The sequence below is a fragment of the Lemur catta genome, chromosome 9, assembly GCF_020740605.2.
Source record: "Lemur catta isolate mLemCat1 chromosome 9, mLemCat1.pri, whole genome shotgun sequence".
NCBI classification, from domain to species: Eukaryota; Metazoa; Chordata; class Mammalia; order Primates; family Lemuridae; genus Lemur; species Lemur catta.
The window spans coordinates 65,362,365-65,380,628 of NC_059136.1; the positions used below are offsets into that span (position 1 = coordinate 65,362,365).

At 37.1% G+C, this 18,264-nt stretch overlaps 1 protein-coding gene across 5 annotated transcripts in view; it reads right to left on the reverse strand.

The window, feature by feature from the left end:
* SLC26A7 (solute carrier family 26 member 7) overlaps positions 1-18,264 on the reverse strand; it is a 133,068-nt gene that overhangs the window by 75,450 nt on the left and 39,354 nt on the right. For 3 of the 5 annotated variants that reach the window (XM_045561827.1, XM_045561826.1, XM_045561829.1), the window contains exons 3-4: positions 12,615-12,725; positions 6,262-6,434 (exon numbers count right to left, since the gene is read on the reverse strand). In XM_045561827.1, coding sequence (XP_045417783.1) covers positions 6,262-6,434; positions 12,615-12,725 — 284 coding nt within the window. Of the gene's footprint in view, positions 1-6,261; positions 6,435-7,093; positions 7,913-9,080; positions 9,189-12,614; positions 12,726-18,264 lie in introns of those variants that run through there. The other 2 variants (XM_045561830.1, XM_045561828.1) reach the window with 2 other exon arrangements.

An 18,264-nucleotide genomic window follows, 5' to 3' on the forward strand; every position in this document is an offset into this window, starting at 1 on the left:
TCTACAAAACCTTCAAAACTAGTTGCTCTAAAAGTGCTATACATGCTTCAGAGCATTGGGAAGACATTAAAACATTGACACTTAGACTTGATAAAAAGAGCACAAAAAAGAAAACTATAGTCCAATACCACTGAAGAAAAATGATGCTAATGTACTAAATCAAAACTTAATAAACAGAATTTAACACCATATTAAGAATAAAATGTACCATGACCAACCAGGATTTATTCTTGCAATTTAAAGTTAGTTCAATATTAGGAAATCTATCAATATAATATATCATATAATAGTTTTAAGAGGAAAAAACATAAGATGATCTCTGTAGATACTTAAAAAGCCTTCAGTAATGGTCAATATTTTTTTCTACTTGCTATTAAGAACACAAAAATATAACACAATAATTTCTTGACATGACAAAATATATATACTTTATTTTTAAGCCCAGTGTTATAATTCATGCAGATCTTAATGACCTTTTAAGTAACCTCAAGAAAGGGCAAGAATGCCTATTTTTACTATTATTTAACATTATAATAAAAGTATCACCTAATGCAATTAGATAAAATAAATCACTAGTCATATGGATTTGGAAAGAGGTAAAAATATCTCTAAAAGAGTACTAGCAAATCAATGCACAATAAAAATAATCCAATAATAAAAGAACTCAATAAGGTATTAGATGTAAAATTAACATACAAAAATTAATTAATTTCATAAACACAAACCATAACCAGCCTAACTAGCCAGAGGACACAATGGTAAAGAAAACCCCTTTTTTGATAGCAACAAAGATTAAATCCTTAGAAATAAACTTGATAAAAATGTTCAAAATCAGTAAGAGGAAAATTTTAAAACATTGTATTTCAAGACACAAAATTAAACTTGAACAAAAGAAAAGGCATGCCCTGTTCTTGGACAGGACAACTCAACATCATAAGATGTCAATTTAACACAGCCCCAATAAAAATATCAACAAGCTTTTTTATGGAGCTAGGCAAGTTGATGCTAAAGTTCATAAGGAGAAACAAACACACAGGAATAACCATGAACACACAAAGAAATTAAAACTACAAAGGCAGACTAGTTCTACCAGACATCAAACCACTCTATTAAGTCTCCATAAAACAGAGTGCTGCTGTCATAAGAATTGATGTATAGACAACAGAATAGCATAGAAATTCCCAAAATAGATCTAAATACATATGGAAATGATAAAGTGGCATCTTAAGTCATAGAAGCGAAACTGGGCTTTTTAGAAAATGTTGCTGGCACAACTAGGCAGCCACTTAGAAAAAAATAAAATTAGATCCATACCTCACACCATATACAAGCATAAACCACACTGATTAGGAAACTAAATATAAAAAAGAAAAACATAAAAAAACCTTAAATCACAGAAGTGCTAGAAAAATGATACCAGAGAATTCCTCTATAATCTCAGTGTAGAGAAAAGCTCTCTAACACTGACTCAAAATTCACAGGCAATAAAAGAAATGTTTGATAAATTTGACTATATAATTTTTAAAAATCTGCACAGTAAAATAAAATCAATGAAGAACTGCCAAATTATAAGGAAACATTTGCAACATATATCACAAATAAAAGGCTGAGATTCACAATATACGAAGAACTCAGAATTTGAGAGGAAAAGTTCTAAAACTCCGATGAAAAGATGAGAAAGATGTGAACACACAATTCACAACTTTGGTACAAAATGATCTTAAACATATGAAAAGATGTTGAACCTCATTCAAAATTTCAGAAACTCAAATTATCTTTGAAAACTATTTCTCACCTAATTGGCTAAAGTTAAAAAGTCTGAGAACATATTCTTTTAGTGGTGCCAAGGGCACTCTCATACACTGCTGTGGGAATATAAACTATTACAATCCCTTTGGAAGGGAATTTGACAATATCTAACAACACTACATTTATTTTTTTTTTTGCATTTATTTGTTGATCCAGCAATTCAATTCTAGGAATTCACCTTGAACAGACCCTACTAACAAAATGAAAATACATACATACATACATACATAGTGCTATTGTTTACAATTCCATATATTGGAATCAACCTAAATGCTCAAAAAATAGGAGATATGTTGAATAAACTACATTTTATCCACACAATTGAGTACTATGGAGCAATAAAAAAATCATCAGGAATATATCTATGAGCTGACATGGAGTGATTTCCAGGATATATTAGTAAGTAAAGAAAACAAGGTATAAAACAATACTACCTTTCACATAAGAAAGGCAAATAAGAAAATATACAGGGTATCTTCTCATTTTGCAAAAGAAACATAGGAAGTATAAACCAGAAACCAGTGAGACAGGTTTCCTACAGAGAGTGGGAAAGAACAGAGTGAAAACGATGCGGAGCACGGGTCGGGGTGGTGGGGAGAGTGACAGTTCTGAGTGTACCTTTTATTTTTTACAGCCCCCTCTTGTTATAATAAAGCCACAAATGTCACACTCAATTAATTTTTAAAAATTATGAAATTATTACCTAGTTTGATGTCTGCTATTTCTTGGTTTTCAGATTTCTTAATACATAATTCATTTTTTTAATTCAACTAGTTTTCTGAGACTCTACCATGGACAGAGTTCTATGGTAGGTACAATGAAGACTTTAAAATAGGTTAAGGTACTATAATTACCCCCAAGAACTGTGTTCTCTAAACAATGTCTTACATAGAAAAGAAAACAAACTAAAATATTACAGACATACAAAAAGTTGGAATAAAAGCAAAAACAGGCAAATGGCAAAATAAAATCAGAAATGTCATATGAAGACAGTTTGCTATAAATATACCTCTTAATTTCATTCCAATTCCTCTATTGTTTTGTGTATACTTGCCTCTAAAACTTACATAAGACAGGTTAAAATTAAAAAATAGACATATTAGAATAATTAAAATAATGTTAAGGAACTTAAGTCAAGTAAAGAAGTGGAAATGCAAATCAAAACTACAATGAGATATCACCTAACTCCAGTGAGAATAGCGTCTATCAAAAAGTCCCAAAATAACAAATGCTGGCATGGATATGGAGAGATTGGAATACTCTTACACTGCTGGTGGGACTGCAAATTAGTACAACCCCCATGGAAAGTAATTTGGAGATACCTCAAAGAGCTAAAAATAGAAATACCATTTGATGCAGCAATCCCACTACTAGGCATCTACCCTAACGAAAATAAATACATTCTATAAAAAGACATCTGCACTCAAATGTTTTTAGCAGCACAATTCACAATTGCAAAGATGTGGAAACAACCCAAGTGCCCATCAAAACATAAGTGGATTAATAAAATGTGGTATATGTATATCATGGAATACTACTCAATTACAGAAAACAATGGTGATATAGCACCTCTTATATTATCCTGGATAGAGATTGAGCCCATCTTTCGAAATGAGGTATCACAAGGATGGAAAAACATGCACCACATGTACTCACCATCAAACTAGTAATAATTGACTAACACTAAGGTGCTTACATGGTAGTAATACTCACTGGGTGCCCATCAGGTGGGGGCTGGGGGAATGAGGGATAGAGCAGGTGGGGTGAATAAACCTACAACTAATGGAGACAGGGCACACTGTATGGGGGAAGGGCTCGCTTGTAGCCCTGGCTTGAGTGAGGCAAATGCATTTCACATAACCAAAATGTTTGTACCCCCATAATATCCTGAATAAAGTAAAAAGAAAAAAAAAAAGAAGAAGTGGAGAGAGAATTGTGTGTGGGAAAATTTAGACAAACAAAAGCTACAATTTAGGGAGAAAAAAACCTGTGAACTACCAAAAGAGAGAACAAAAAAGGAAATGCACTGACAAGGCACAGAGCCCTTGTTATCTAACAAAAGAAAGCAGATTAGCTCATCAACTTGAATGTGTTATTAGACCCCAAAGCCCCTCAAGAACCTCTTATGACTTTTTATAATACAAGAAGCAATAAATGTTTTCATGGTGTAAGCCTCTGATAGCAAGGTTCTCTGTTACTTGCAGCTAAGAGCATTTCTAACTGTGAATCAGATCAGATGTGATTGTTTCAGACATTTTAACAATATAATCTTATTAACCTAAGTAATTCCATCAGTTTGATTTTCAGAGAGGGAAAAAAAAAAACTTGAAAATGAATAATGTACAAGCAAAACAAAACACAAATAAGTAAAATAAGGCAAACAAACATTTCCTGTATTTATACATACTGGATACCTTGATTCAGTGGATTTCACTTGTGAAGGAAAAAAAAGAAAAGTGACTGAGGGGCTGGATCCAAAAGATCCAAAAGACTCTAAGTTTCCAGTTGACAATGGACAGATGAGTTTGGAGGTCAAATAAAGTCCAGCCATCTGTTTAAAAATTGGCTAAAATGTAAGTCCCATATCCAGGACCAGAGCAAAAGAGGAAAGAAAGCAGATGTTTGATGAAGTTATAAGAGAAAACATGCAACTCTCTGGATCAGATTTTACATGTAATAAAAGGCCATGAGAATGAAATTATTTTTATTATCTTTAATAATATCCCGCTTTACTCTCATAATTCTAGGGAGTTGCATTCCGGGAAATGAGATATTTATTTTTTATGTTGTTAGAATCCTGGCTTTTACTTTTATATTTTATCATTTAAGTTCTTAATCCAAATATGCTAGAAAATAACAAAATACCTGCTGATGGTTTTAAACTTATGAAAAATGGTTAAAATGAGACTAAGCAGAAGGTGGCTGGGTCTTATTGTTAATTATGTATACTTTCAGAGTTTTTAAAAATACTAATATATACCTAGAACTACTTGTTCCTTGCTTTAATAAAAGTCCAAACCTAATAAAAATCATAAATTCAAACAGAGATATGAATGGAAAATAACAGTGCAGAAAAAAAAAGACGCAATATTATCATGGCTGTGTTAATACAGAGATTTTTATCCTAAATGAATAGAAATTAAGGAAACCCTATAACAAAATCTAAAGGAACATATTGGTGTTTGATCCAGCAGTTCCCAGGGCTGAGTATGTCTAAGATGGAGACAGGCCTCACACCGGCCAAGCAAGGCGGAAACGGCCACTGAGGCTGCCAGTGCAAGCATCAGAATATGCTGGCCTCATCCTTGCTTGAAAAAATACAGCAAAGTTTACAGGGCACCCGGAAACTAGTTCTCCTTTCCTGACAGCACAGACATGAGCCGCAGAGAACACTGATCTGCCCTCTAGTCCGGTCAGTCTCCTAGGCAAAGCTGTAACTCACTTTGTTTCTCTCAAGAACTGTGAAGACAAGAGCTCTTATTCCCGTTTCATCTCACATCTTAATTCTTCAGTCCTTTTTACACAGCTAGCAGGCAATGTAACTCTAGGAATTTTAATATTTCCTTCCTTCAAGGTTATGTCTGTACTCCTACCATCCAATGCCAGGCAATCAACTGCTCTTCTCCCTTCTTGGCGTTTACCTGATCTTTGACCTTGTAAATAATGTTTCACTGTAAAATAGAGCCTCCACCAACCCAGAACACAACCACCAGGGAAGTTCATGCACACATAATCCAGTTTACCACGAGAGAGTGAGCAGAAATGGATGTATCAAACAGGCAATTCCACATCTAACACTCAACACCTTTCTACATTTATTTTTTAGTCACTTCCGAATTATCTAATTTTGACCTCTGATTGGAAACATCAAGCAAGGTATTCTGATATTTTGAAGAAATAGAAAGACTACAGAGAACTTGGCAGCAACACACATCCTTGATGCTGCCGTTACAGGTAGGATCCAATGACCTCAGACCAGCAAACCTACGGCCACACTAAGTACCGTTTGTTACTGAGGTAGACAATAAAATCGTAAAACCTGAAAATTAAGAAGGACCCTAGAAGTCCAGTCACATCTCCTCATTGTAGGAATCGCTCCTACAGCTCCCCTTACAGTGACAATCTAATCACGGTGTGAACACAAGGGCTGCCTCATTGCCTTGCAAGGAAGCTCATTCCATTTTATAAAACATTTTTCAGAAAACATGTTCTTAAAAGGCCAAAAACTGCTTCTCTGTAACTTCAATTTATTGATTCTAATTCATACATTCAACCAGCATTTATAGCATAGCTACTCGAGGTAGTAGACAGTATTTCCATAAAGATAAAACACGTCTGCCCTTTATTCATCTGGAGGAACAAACCCACGAACAAGAATAAAAACAGAGCACCAACTGCCTTTCCTTTCCCACTGTTTCTCTTCCTTTATTTCCCCGTCTCAGTATTCCTTACCTGAATCACACCTCCCAAGAAGGAAACTGCTGCAGCAACACCGATCCTTTGCATCTCAAAGTCGGATAAGCCCAGCACACTTGTGTTACCCTGTGTGGAGAGGTTCTGGGTGCTCTGAGGGACAAGCCGTTCCACAGCATTGGCTGATATTAAGGATGTCAAGGCAAAGGTGCCTAAAAGGGGGAATGAGGTGAATCTTCTGTCAGTAACTCAGTTAAAATACTGAATGAAAATGGTGGGATTCCGCCATTAAAGTTGAAAACCACATTGTAAAACCAAACAGATCTATTAGAAACAGTCTCCTCTCTACCCCCACTTCTCCACTCTTTACCCCACCCCCTGGAAGAAACAAAAACTTACCTCCATATATGAATATTCATTCAACATCTAGCCATACCCATCTACTTGCTATTCCCTCCTGGGCCATACATTTCCCCACATCTCTGCAGACTGGCACAGAGAATGTTCTAGGGGCAGGAATTAAGATTATGGGCTGGACTTGAATCCAATCCTGTGACCTACAGTATATTACTGTGGGTCTAAATTGGCTCATCCATAAAATGGAGGTAATGATACCTATGTTTCAGGGTTTGGAGGAAATACAAATGAGATGATGACTATGAGCTCAGTGAGCTCAGTCGTTAAATGTAACTTCTTTGCCTGATATTCTGGCTCCTCCCATGTACGTGGGCAAACCCTACTTGTCTTTCAAGGTCTGGCTCAATTCCCAGATCTGACAAGGATCCACCCCAGATCCTCTTGACCAGGCTTAATTTTTCTAACCTCAGTGATCTCACAGCAGAGTATACCTTTCTGATTTATAACAACATACCATGGCCCATAAAATGACCAAACATAATGTTTCTGTCAGCTGTTGTTAGATAAGGGTCAGTGGTAGTTCCCAAGAGTTGTCGTGGCCTTGCACACATGCAGGAACATTTTCAGTGTGTTCTCCTCTTCCTGCCAAGAGTTCTGAAGGCTCTCATCCTGGCACAGCATGCTTAAGAATGCAGCCATGTGAACATGGAAATGCTGATGCTCACAGAGAGGGCTCAGCAAATTTGGGTTACAGAAACAAACTGAAGCATTGTGCAAATATTCCCCCTGACTCACTACTTAAAGATCTTACTTTGCTTCAGGTCATAAATGAGACTTTGTGAAAAGGACCTGTGCAAAATGTAGACATCCCAACACAAAGCATGCAGCAGCCTAGGGGAAGAGAAACACAAGTCAAACAGAGACAGATCTCAACGGAAATTCAACACAGATAAGAGAGGCAGTATGTGCTCTGAATGTGGACGCAAATGGTGGTTGTCACCTTCAGTAAACCTGGCCTCAAATCCCAGAACTGCCACCTCAATCTCTTTATCTGTAAACAGATAGCATTTCTCACCCAATGGGGTTGTCATGAGGCTTAAATGAGATAATGTAATATAGCACATAGCACAGGAGAGAGCATGTAGTTAGCACTGATAAATGGTAGCTATTTGCATAATTGTTAGTAAGACTAAGGTCAGAATGCTCTGTTGTGGTCTGTTATTCTATGTCCTTTTCTGTTCCATTGAGTCGGTGATACATAAATACATAGAGCAAACTAAATAACATTTGCTTAGTGAGCTAAGTTATTCTCAATAAATAATCAATAAATATGAACCATCCTAAAGTACTAAATTAAGAATACATCAAGGAACTAATATATTTGATGGTTAGAAACAAGATTCTGGCATCTAGGATAGGCAATACCAAGTAAGGAACATTCACCATAGAATCTGGTCTTGACAAGACATATTTCTCAAGGTATGTTACAGTAGGATACTCTTGAGATCAAATCATACTTCTGAGAGTACAGGAGTGTGTCTTTTGGTCTTCAAATCTCCTAGAGCACAGAGCAAAATGTTTTGCACAAAAGCCACTGAACAAATGACTACAGAATTAAAACAAAGATATAAATGAATTAATTTTTTATGTTAGGCCTATCTTTCCTGGGATTTGGAGGAAGATAGGAGGGAATTGAATGGAAGGAGAGAAAGGGCCATCTAAGAGGGGGAAGAAAAGAGAGCCTCACCTGCATGTGAGTCATATCTCAAGAACATCTCCAAAGACAGACCTTGCCAGCAATGGATACGGGCATATCCGCCATGCCAATGCGGATATGGGAGCACTACCTCCTTAGCAACAATGCCACTTTGCAGTTTCTGAAGCAGTGGAGGACAGCCAAGGGCACTGCAGCTGCCAGTGAATGTGTGAGGATGTTGTGGATGACATTCTACCTTCTCTGTCTTGCAGGTCTCACCCTTGTCTTTATCCTACTACTTCTCTACTCTTGCTCTCATTTTCTCAACTTCTTACCCTGGTTATGCTTTAAGCCTACTGGTGTTACCTTTAAAATACCACCACACCCATCTGGTAGCTCCACAGCACTGTGGGTCCCAGCTCTCATAGAAAGTGAATAGGGGCCCCAGAGTTGGGCAGACCCTAGTTCAAATCCCAGTTCTGCTTAATATAAGCCTGTGATCTAGGTCAAGTTCCCTAACCTCTCTCAGCTTCCTTATTTGTAAGGTGATGATAAAATATCCAGTTACAAAATTTGGGTAAAGAATAAATGAGACTTCATATACAAAAAAAAAAAAAAAACACTAACACAAGTCCTACCACATTGTCAGTCTTCAATAAATAATTGTTTATTTTCTTTTCTTCTGAAGAGTACCCTATACAGTCTCCCTAATATTTTCTCTAAATTGCTAAACAAACTTTGCTTTTTGAAAGTTTCTCTACTGTAGAAGATGAATATATCCTACCAGTTGTCACACATTGATTACCTTCAACAATTCGGTCTCCGTTAGATTAATATCCAGGTTTCTGTCCTTCTCCTTGTTATTCTAAGACATGTTCTTTGCAAGTCACAAGAAGTAATCTATTGACTTATTCTTTTTTTGAAAAAAAAAATGTATTTTGAATTAAAATAAGAAAATACATATTGTTGAACAAAATAGCATATTCTATGTCTTTGTACTCTGGGTTTATGATTATTTACTTTTACCAGTGACTGTAGCATAATTTAACACTGCATTCAATAAGTTAGTAATGCATTTTGGCCACCTAAATTGGAGGTAAAACCCCAGATAAAGTGATTTTTCTTCATGAAAATAACATCAATCTCTAATAATAAAGTGGAAGTGGGAATGCCTCTACACATATATACACCAAAATAAAATGAGTTAAAAGAGAAATATGTTCTGTACAGTAATGGCTTGCGGGAATTTTTGGTGAGATTCAATTGGTCCCTATGACCAAGATCATAGGAAGGTCAAAAAATAATCAGTTTATATTATATGTTTCTGCTGACATAGACAGATAGATAGATAGATAGATAGTACCATGAGGAAAAAGGATCCTTTATTTTTTACTGATTCTAAGGAATCCTAATTGTTGAAATAAAAAAAAAAGAAGGTCCAGCCGTCTCTGTCCTTTAATGATACACAAATGAAGAAATAAAAACACCTTTCTCATTTATTGTGTGACTATATTACTATAGTTAAGACTGTAAGTTATATGTATTTTGAAACGATTTATTATTTACAAGTAGACTACAAGCTTCCTTTAACTGTTAAATAATTTGTTAAATACAGAGTCTTATATAAATGGTAATTTCAAAAGCATGAAACCAATAAAATATTTACTGTGATCCTTAGGACGGACATCAAATGTTTTATATAAGTGTGCATTGAGGTATATATCAAATTGTGTATTTTTGATTTCTTAGCATAATTATGGTCTATAGGGCAAACTTGATTTGCCTTTTTTAAATCTAGTGTTTTACAAGAAAATGCTTTTGGGTTCAGCACTGAAACAATCTGCTTTTTCTTGCCAAGAACATATTTAAAGGTTTTGAAAAATGAAAATAAATTGTTAGAAAATTAGGGATCAGGATAATTTAAAAATAATATGCTTTAAGAACTTCTAGTTCATTATTGGGCTCTTCTCTTTTTGCATCAGTACAAAATAAAAGCTCATTCTTGAATAAGCCAGTTGTAAAGAAAAAAATCTTGGGTTTCAGATTTGGCCACTGAGCTGTAATTCATGCACTGTGACATTAACCTGTGAGGTCACAGAAATCTGAATTTTAGGTGTTTTTTTTCATCTAAAATGTACTGTTAATAATGTCTGTTTAAAAGGATTGTGTTTGTTTGTTTGTTTGTTTGTTTGTTTTTTTGAGACAGAGTCTCACTTTGTTGCCCGGGCTAGAGTGAGTGCCGTGGCATCAGCCTAGCTCACAGCAACCTCAGACTCCTGGGCTTAAGCGATCCTACTGCCTCAGCCTCCCGAGTAGCTGGGACTACAGGCATGAGCCACCATGCCCGGCTAATTTTTTTTTTTGTATATATATTTTTAGTTGGCCAGATAATTTCTTTCTATTTTTAGTAGAGACGGGGTCTCACTGTTGCTCAGGCTGGTCTCGAACTCCTGACCTCGAGCGATCCACCCGCCTCAGCCTCCCAGAGCTAGGATTACAGGCGTGAGCCACCGCGCCCGGCAAAAGGATTGTGTTTGAATGAAATAAAATAACATATGTAAAGGTCTTAATTAAGGCACCTAATGGGTAGTACATCCATGGTTCTCAAACTTATATGTACATACACAGATATGTACAAACATATAAATACATATATATGAATACTATAATATATAACATATATAACACATATATAAATAAAACCTGGAGATCTTGTAAAAATGTTGATTCTGATTCAGTAGATCTGGGTTGGAAACCAAGATTTTGCACTTCTAACAACTTTCCAAGTAACATTGACCCTGCTGGTTCATGAGGCACAGTTTAGGCAGCAATGTTGTAAATGACAGATAACTGGTAATCTTTCCATGTACACACTTAACTGATTTAAAAATCCAAATCTACATAAATAAAACATTATTTTATGAGAAAATTTATGTATCAATACAGTAGGCAGAATTATGACCTCTGAAATATGTCCACGTCCTAATCCCAGAACCTGTAAATATGTTATGCTATATGGCAAGAGGGAATTAACATTGCAGATGAAATTAATGTTGCTAATCAGCTGACCTTAAAATAGGAGCACATCCTAGCTTATCCAGATGTGTCTAATGTAATCACAAGGGTCCTTTAAAAATGAAAAATGGAAGCAAAAGGTCAGAGTCAGAGAGAGATTTGAAGATGCTACACTGCTGGCTTTGAAGATGTTGAAAAGGCCATGAGCTAAGGAATGCAGGAAGCCTCTAAAAGCCAGGAAAGTCAAGAAAAGGGATTCTCCCCTAGAGCCTCTAAAAAAGGAATGCATCCTTGCTGATACCTCCATTTTAACCCTGTGAGAACCATTTCAGACTTCTGAGCTCCAGAACTGTGGAATAATACCTTTATCTTGTTTTAAGCCAGATAATTTGTTTGCTAATTTGTTACAGCAGCAATAGGAAACTAATACAATCATTAGCACAAACTGACCACTGAAGAAATGGTTGCAAAATAATATTACTTAGAGGCTGAGATCTTACAATCATAAAATAAATAGAAATGCCTCTGTGGACATTTCTAGTTAAAAGTATTTTTATTATTATTGCCTTAATATTTAAGATTAAGGTATCATTTTATAATAATAATAATAGCTAACTTTATTAAATCTTATTATGTATTAAGTACTAAGCATCAATTATCTAGTTCTCCCTATAATCATATGAAATTTTAGAGGTCATTTTACTACCCAGAAAGCAGCAATTCAAGCTTTAAAACTTTGCCCAGGACTATGCAGATAGCAAACAAGAAATGAGACATATACCTAGGTTTATCTAACACCAAAACCCAGCCTGCTCTATTATCAGAATATTTGTGACCCTTCATATTTTATTCAGTAATGCAGAGCTAGGCATGGTAAGAGATATACTAATACTAATTAAAGGGCGTTATGTAATCTAACCTGGAATAAGCCTAAAAGATCATTTAGTCCAAATATCAAATACATGTAAATACTTTTAAATATTTAAGTAACTAAATTTTATATAGTCTTTTTTTTCTTCCAGGTGCTTACGTTCACTCATCCCATTATAAAATTGGAACATTCCCCATTTTTTGTAATCTTGTTGCAACTTAAAAATGCAAAGAATCTTTACCAATAATCTTGGTTATATAGTAAGATAGGAATAAATCACAGTGCTATTGACAATTTGACACACAGGAAATTAAATGTCTTGTCCTAACAATTGCTTAGGTTTTTTGTAGTAAAGTTATTTGGAACTGCTTTGGACATGTAATCAGTAATTAATAATTGCCCTGAGTACCTTTCATTAGCAACATGAGTACAAACATAGATAGGAATTATTACCTGTGGCAACATGACGTCCCCTTCCAAATATGGCGTAAATGATGGCAGGAAACAGAGACCCATATAAACCAAACACTGGGTGCACTGATGAGAGCACAGCAAAGGCCAACCCTGTGAAGAAGACTGGGGTAATTAGGACCATCGTATAACCCCAAAATACAGTCCATTACACAATAGAAGAGGTATTGGTTTATTTGCAGACAAAATGAACCCATACTTTAATTATTCTACTTGCTCATTATAGACTAACATTATTGTCCTAAATAGGAGAAAATTCATTCATTAGTTCATATTTATATTTCAGTTCCAAAAACCATTATTTTGGGGCTACTACTTTTTCCTTTGATCACAGAAATTTCTGCAAGAAAAGAGTGGTTCACAGTGTCTTTCTTAAAGTAGAGTTGATAGTATCATAGCAAAATATTTCTAGGCACACTTAGATTTTAGAAGCATTTTCACATGTACCATTTTATTTGCACAATAGCATCTGTAACAAATTAGAAGGCCGACATGGAATGGGGACTAGAGCTGGGGGAAAAAGAACACATACCCAAAGTTGGTTGGTTGATTGGCTGGCTGGCCAGCCTAAGACTGGGTACCACAGTGGCAGGGTGAATGAATAAACTCATGTGCTTTCCACTAACTGGACCCTAACGTATATTTCAGGCATGGTTTCTAAAAGTGGGAAAAAAATCAACTTTGGGCCACTCTGGGAGAGGAAGAGGAGCAAGATGGCCAAATAGAACACTCCAGTGATTGTTTCCCTACAGGAATGCCAAATTGAACAACTATCCATGCAGGAAAGCACCTTCATAAGAACCAAAAATCAGGTAAGTGATCACAAAACCTGATGTTAGTAATATATCAAGGAAAATAGCACTGAAGAGGGTAGAAAAGACAGTTTTCACTGCCAACACAACCTTTCTCCCATCCCTCAGCAATGCCCCAGCCACCACTGCCAGGTTGAAATAGAATCTGTGTGCTTGAGGGGAAGGAAAGTCAAGTGATTATGGGACCTTGCATTGGAACTCAGGGCCACCCTATCACAGGGGAATACACTACAGGGCAGAATTTTGCCAGTGCCCACGGAGGAAACATTTCAATGAGCCCTGGCCAGAGGGAACTCCTCTGCCCCAGCAGTAGAAACCTGAGAACCAGCTAGCTCCACCTCTGGCTGACAAAAAGCAGCCTGGGCCCTGGAATAAATCAGGCCACAAAGGCTGTAGTCTTTGGGCAACTCCTGAGGCTTTGCTGGGCTTGGAGCCAGTGGATGTGTAGTGCACATGACCCAATGAGACAGCAGTGGCGCAGCCAAGCAAATGCCTGCATCGGCCCTGCCCCAGTGCCAGGCAGTGCAGCTCAGGGAGACTCTTCTTTCACTTGGGGAAAGGAAAGGAAAAGTATAGAGGACTTTATCTTGCAACTTGAGTGCCAGCTCAGCCACAGTAAAATAAAGTACCAAACAGACTCCTGAGGCCCCTGAGTCCAGTCCTTAGCTCCTAGATAGCATTTGTGGACCCACCCTGGGCCAGAAGGAAACATGCTGCCCTGAAAGGAAGGACCTAGTTCCAGCAGGATTTACCACCAGCTGACTAAAGAGCACTTGGACCTTGAATGAACATCAGGTAGCCAAGCCGCAGTCACCACAGGACTTGGACAAGACTGGGCTGGCTTTGGGTGTGACACAGTGCAGTCCCAGCTGGGGTGGCCAAGAGGAAGTGCTCATGTCACTCCTCCTCCAAATCTAGTAGCCCAGCACCAAGAGTGAGACTCCTCTTGTTTGAGAGAAAGTAAGGGAAGAGAGTGAGAGACTTTGCTTGATAATCTAAGGAATTCTCCCATATCTTTCCCAAGTCCACCAAGGCTGTATCACCAGGAGCCTGCAAGTGTTACAGTGTTACTGGGCTGGGGCACCCCCTAGTGCTGATACAGCTGCAGTGACCAGAGGCTTAGATCATCACAACACTCAACTCCCTTTGAGTACATGGAAAGCCTTCTCAAGAAAGATGAGTCCAAATAAGTCATCTTGACTGTGAAGATTAAAATAACTAATTAACTCTTCAATCCTAGACATCAGGGAACATCCACAAATATAAGAATACCCAGGAAAACATGACCTCACCAAACAAACTAAATAAGACACCAGTGACCAGTCCTAGAATGATGTATATATGTGACTTTTCAGGTAGAAAATTCAAAATAGTTGTGCTAAAGAAGCTCGATGAATTTCAAGACAACATGGAGAAGGAATGCAGAAACCTATTGTATTAATAGAAATTTAACAAGGAGATTTAAATAGTTAAAATAATCAAACATTCTGGAGCTGAAAAGTTCAATTGACAAACTGAAAAATGCATCAGACTCTCTCAACAGCAAAATTGATCAAGCAAAAGAAAGAAGTAGTGAGCTTGAAGACAGTCTATATGAAAATACACAGAAGAGAAAAAGAAAAAAGAATAAAAAAGACTGAAGCATGCCTACAAGATCTAGAAAATAGCCTCAAAAAGGCAAATCTAAGAGTTATCAGCCATAAAGAGGAGATAGAGAGAAAAGATGGGGTAGAAAGTTTATTCAAAGAAATAATTATGGAGGAGGAGTTCAAGATGGCTGACTAGAGACATAAGATACCCATCCTCTCTGGAAAGAAGAGCCAGGATTACAGGTAGAAGATCATGCCTTGAATAGAATATCAAGGAGAGAACACTAGAGTCTAATGAAGAGCTCATGGGAAACATCTGGGGCATGGAAGGAGAAGGAAGCAAGAGGCCAAAACAGCAGAGATTGGCTTGAGCCTGGAAGGTCTTAGTATCTCAAGAAAAATATGAATTAGAGAGTTTGGTGGTCCACATCCTTGCTGTGCACTGCTGCAATCCTAACCATGGGGGAATTCCTCTATCCAAAAGAACCATGCCACTGGCGAGGGCACTGATTTGGACACCACCAAAAGGCATTGGACAGATCTTGGAACTTGCATTGGGTTGCCTACCCCCACCCCAGATCTGAGCAGTAGTGGCAGCACCATTGTGAGAACACGCTGGCTCAGGACTTCACCCTCCCCCAGGAACCAAGGCCCTTGTGTCTCCAGATCCTGGGAGTTCCCACTGACATTCCCTGGTGTCTACCTGGAGGGCTGCAGCAAAGCAGCACTGGCTGGACCCAGGGGTGCTTTGGGGGCCCCAGTGCTTTACTCCATAGAGAGTGCTACCCTCCCAGGGAGAACACAGCAGCATGCCAAAGGGGTGGCCCTGAGGACAAAGGAGGATGGAACTTACACTCTCCAGAGCCTTAAGAGCTTTCTGCCTCCAGCTATGAAAAGTGACTCCACCACCAACAGAGACACAAGCTCTGTGCTCTACCACACCAGCAGAGAGTGAAATCCCCTCCCATGAGATAGATGAAAGTCTTAAATGTAAGACCTGAAATCATAAAAATTCTAGAAGAGAATGTAGGAAAAACTCCTCTGGACATTAAGCTAGCTAATAAATTTATGACAAAGACCACAAAACCAAAAATAAATAAATGAAATTTAATTAAACTAAAAAGTTTCTGCACAGCAAAGGCAATAATTGACAGAGTAAATAGACAACCTACAGAACAGGAGAAAATATTCTGAAACTATATATCTGGCAAAGGCCTAGTATCCAGAATCTACAAAGAACTGAAAAAAGTTAGCAAGAAAAAAACAAATGACCCCACTAAAAAGTGGGCAAAAGACATGACTAGATTTTCATCTATAGAAGAGATACAAATGGCCGAAAAACATATGCAAAAATGCTCAACATTACCAATCATTAGGAAATGCAAATTAAAACTACAATGAGCTACCACTTTACCTTGTCAGAATGGCCATTAGTAAAAGATCAAAAAACAACAGATGTTGGCATAAATGAGGTGAAAAGGGAACACTTATACACTATTCGTGGGAATATAAACTGGTATAATCTCTGTGGAACACAGTATGGAGATTCCTCAAATAACTAAACACAGACCTACCATTCAATCTAGCAATCCCACTGCTGGGTATCTGCCCAAAGGAAAATAAATCTTTATTTCAAAGAGACACCTATACCTGAATATTTTTTGCAGCATACTTCACAATTTGAAAAATATGGAATCAACCTAAGTGCCCATCAACTTATGAGTGGATAAAGAAAATGTATATAAATACCATGGAATATTAATCAGCCATAAAAAAGAATGAAATAATGTCTTTTGCAACAACTCAGATGTAACTGGAGACCATTATCCTTTATCTCATATGACACTGATACTGAGCTTTCACTTTAACTAGTGTCATTTGCCAGCAGTTGGAATCTATTTCTCTGCCAATACGGCAATGAACAAAGGCCAAAGTAAAGGAGGAATGAACTAATTCAGATATACAGTATTTTAAAATGTCAAGTGTCCTTTCCACAATGAGAAATACAAGGTCCAAGATCATTCTACACACACATATCTCAAAAAGGGGGCTGGGGGCTGGATAAAGTTTTCTTTTTCTGATTCATTTATTCTGGTTCATAATATAGACTACATACATCCTCTCTCTCTCTCTCTGTCTTCCTCCTCTCTCTCATACACACATACAAGATAAAATATGTTAAATCCTCCCCAAATAGTGAATATCTTAACTAGAGTCACTTACAAAGTAGCACAATTATCTACACTTTCTCTTTATTTAATAAAACATAGTATTCAATTCAAATAAGAGTTCTGCAACTCATGAATTACTTAGAAAAAATTTTGCTGCAAATGCTGATAGATACTTATACTACCTAATGTAATTTAGATAAGAGCAAAAGCAGCACAAATAAAAGTATCAAGAAATAAAAACAATAAGTAGTAAGGCCAAAGGGGCCCAAAAGGGGATGAAGGAGGAAAGAGAAAGAAAAAGGGAGATGGGGAGATGATATATAGAGACAGAACCCCAAAATTGAGATCTTTAAGTGGCTGAATATTCTGAAAGATGGAAGATCGTGTATTCATAATGTAAGGCTGAAACAACTGCAAAAAATAGTCACAGCCATGTGTAGTGGCTTGTGTTTGTAGTACCAGCTACTTGAGAGGCTGAATCAGGAGGAGCACTTGAGGCCAAGGTTTTGAGAAGAGCCTGGGCAACCTAGCAAGACCCTGTCAAAAATTAAAAAATAGGCTGATCACTAGAAGATTTTGAAAGATGCAATTATTTAAAAAAATGTGTTTTATAGGTGTAATAATGGTTATTATAATATAGGAATAGAAGAGACTTCACATTCCCATATCAAAATCCTCAGTAGTTTCAGGATTTGTGAACACTGCCAACCTTTTGAGAAACCCTCAGTGTAAAGTTGAATGCTTACTGGCAGCACTCCTTGCCCCTCCAACCCAGGCTGCAGTGACATTGGCTTCCCTGGACACAGTGTCAGACCCCTGATCAAGAAGAAGCATGAAAACAGGTAGGTAGCTCAATCTCTGCCTCTGGGCCTACTATAATGTTTTGGCTGAGATCAACAGAAAGTAACTCAATTGCTCCTGGTGAGAAAAAGAACTATTTGTCACAGAAAAGACAATTTCTACATTAAGATACAGATTTTTATTTCAGTTTTAGACTAGTTTATCTACTTTTACATGTAGCAGTTATTCAGAAAACAAACCTGGATGGCATCTAGAAATT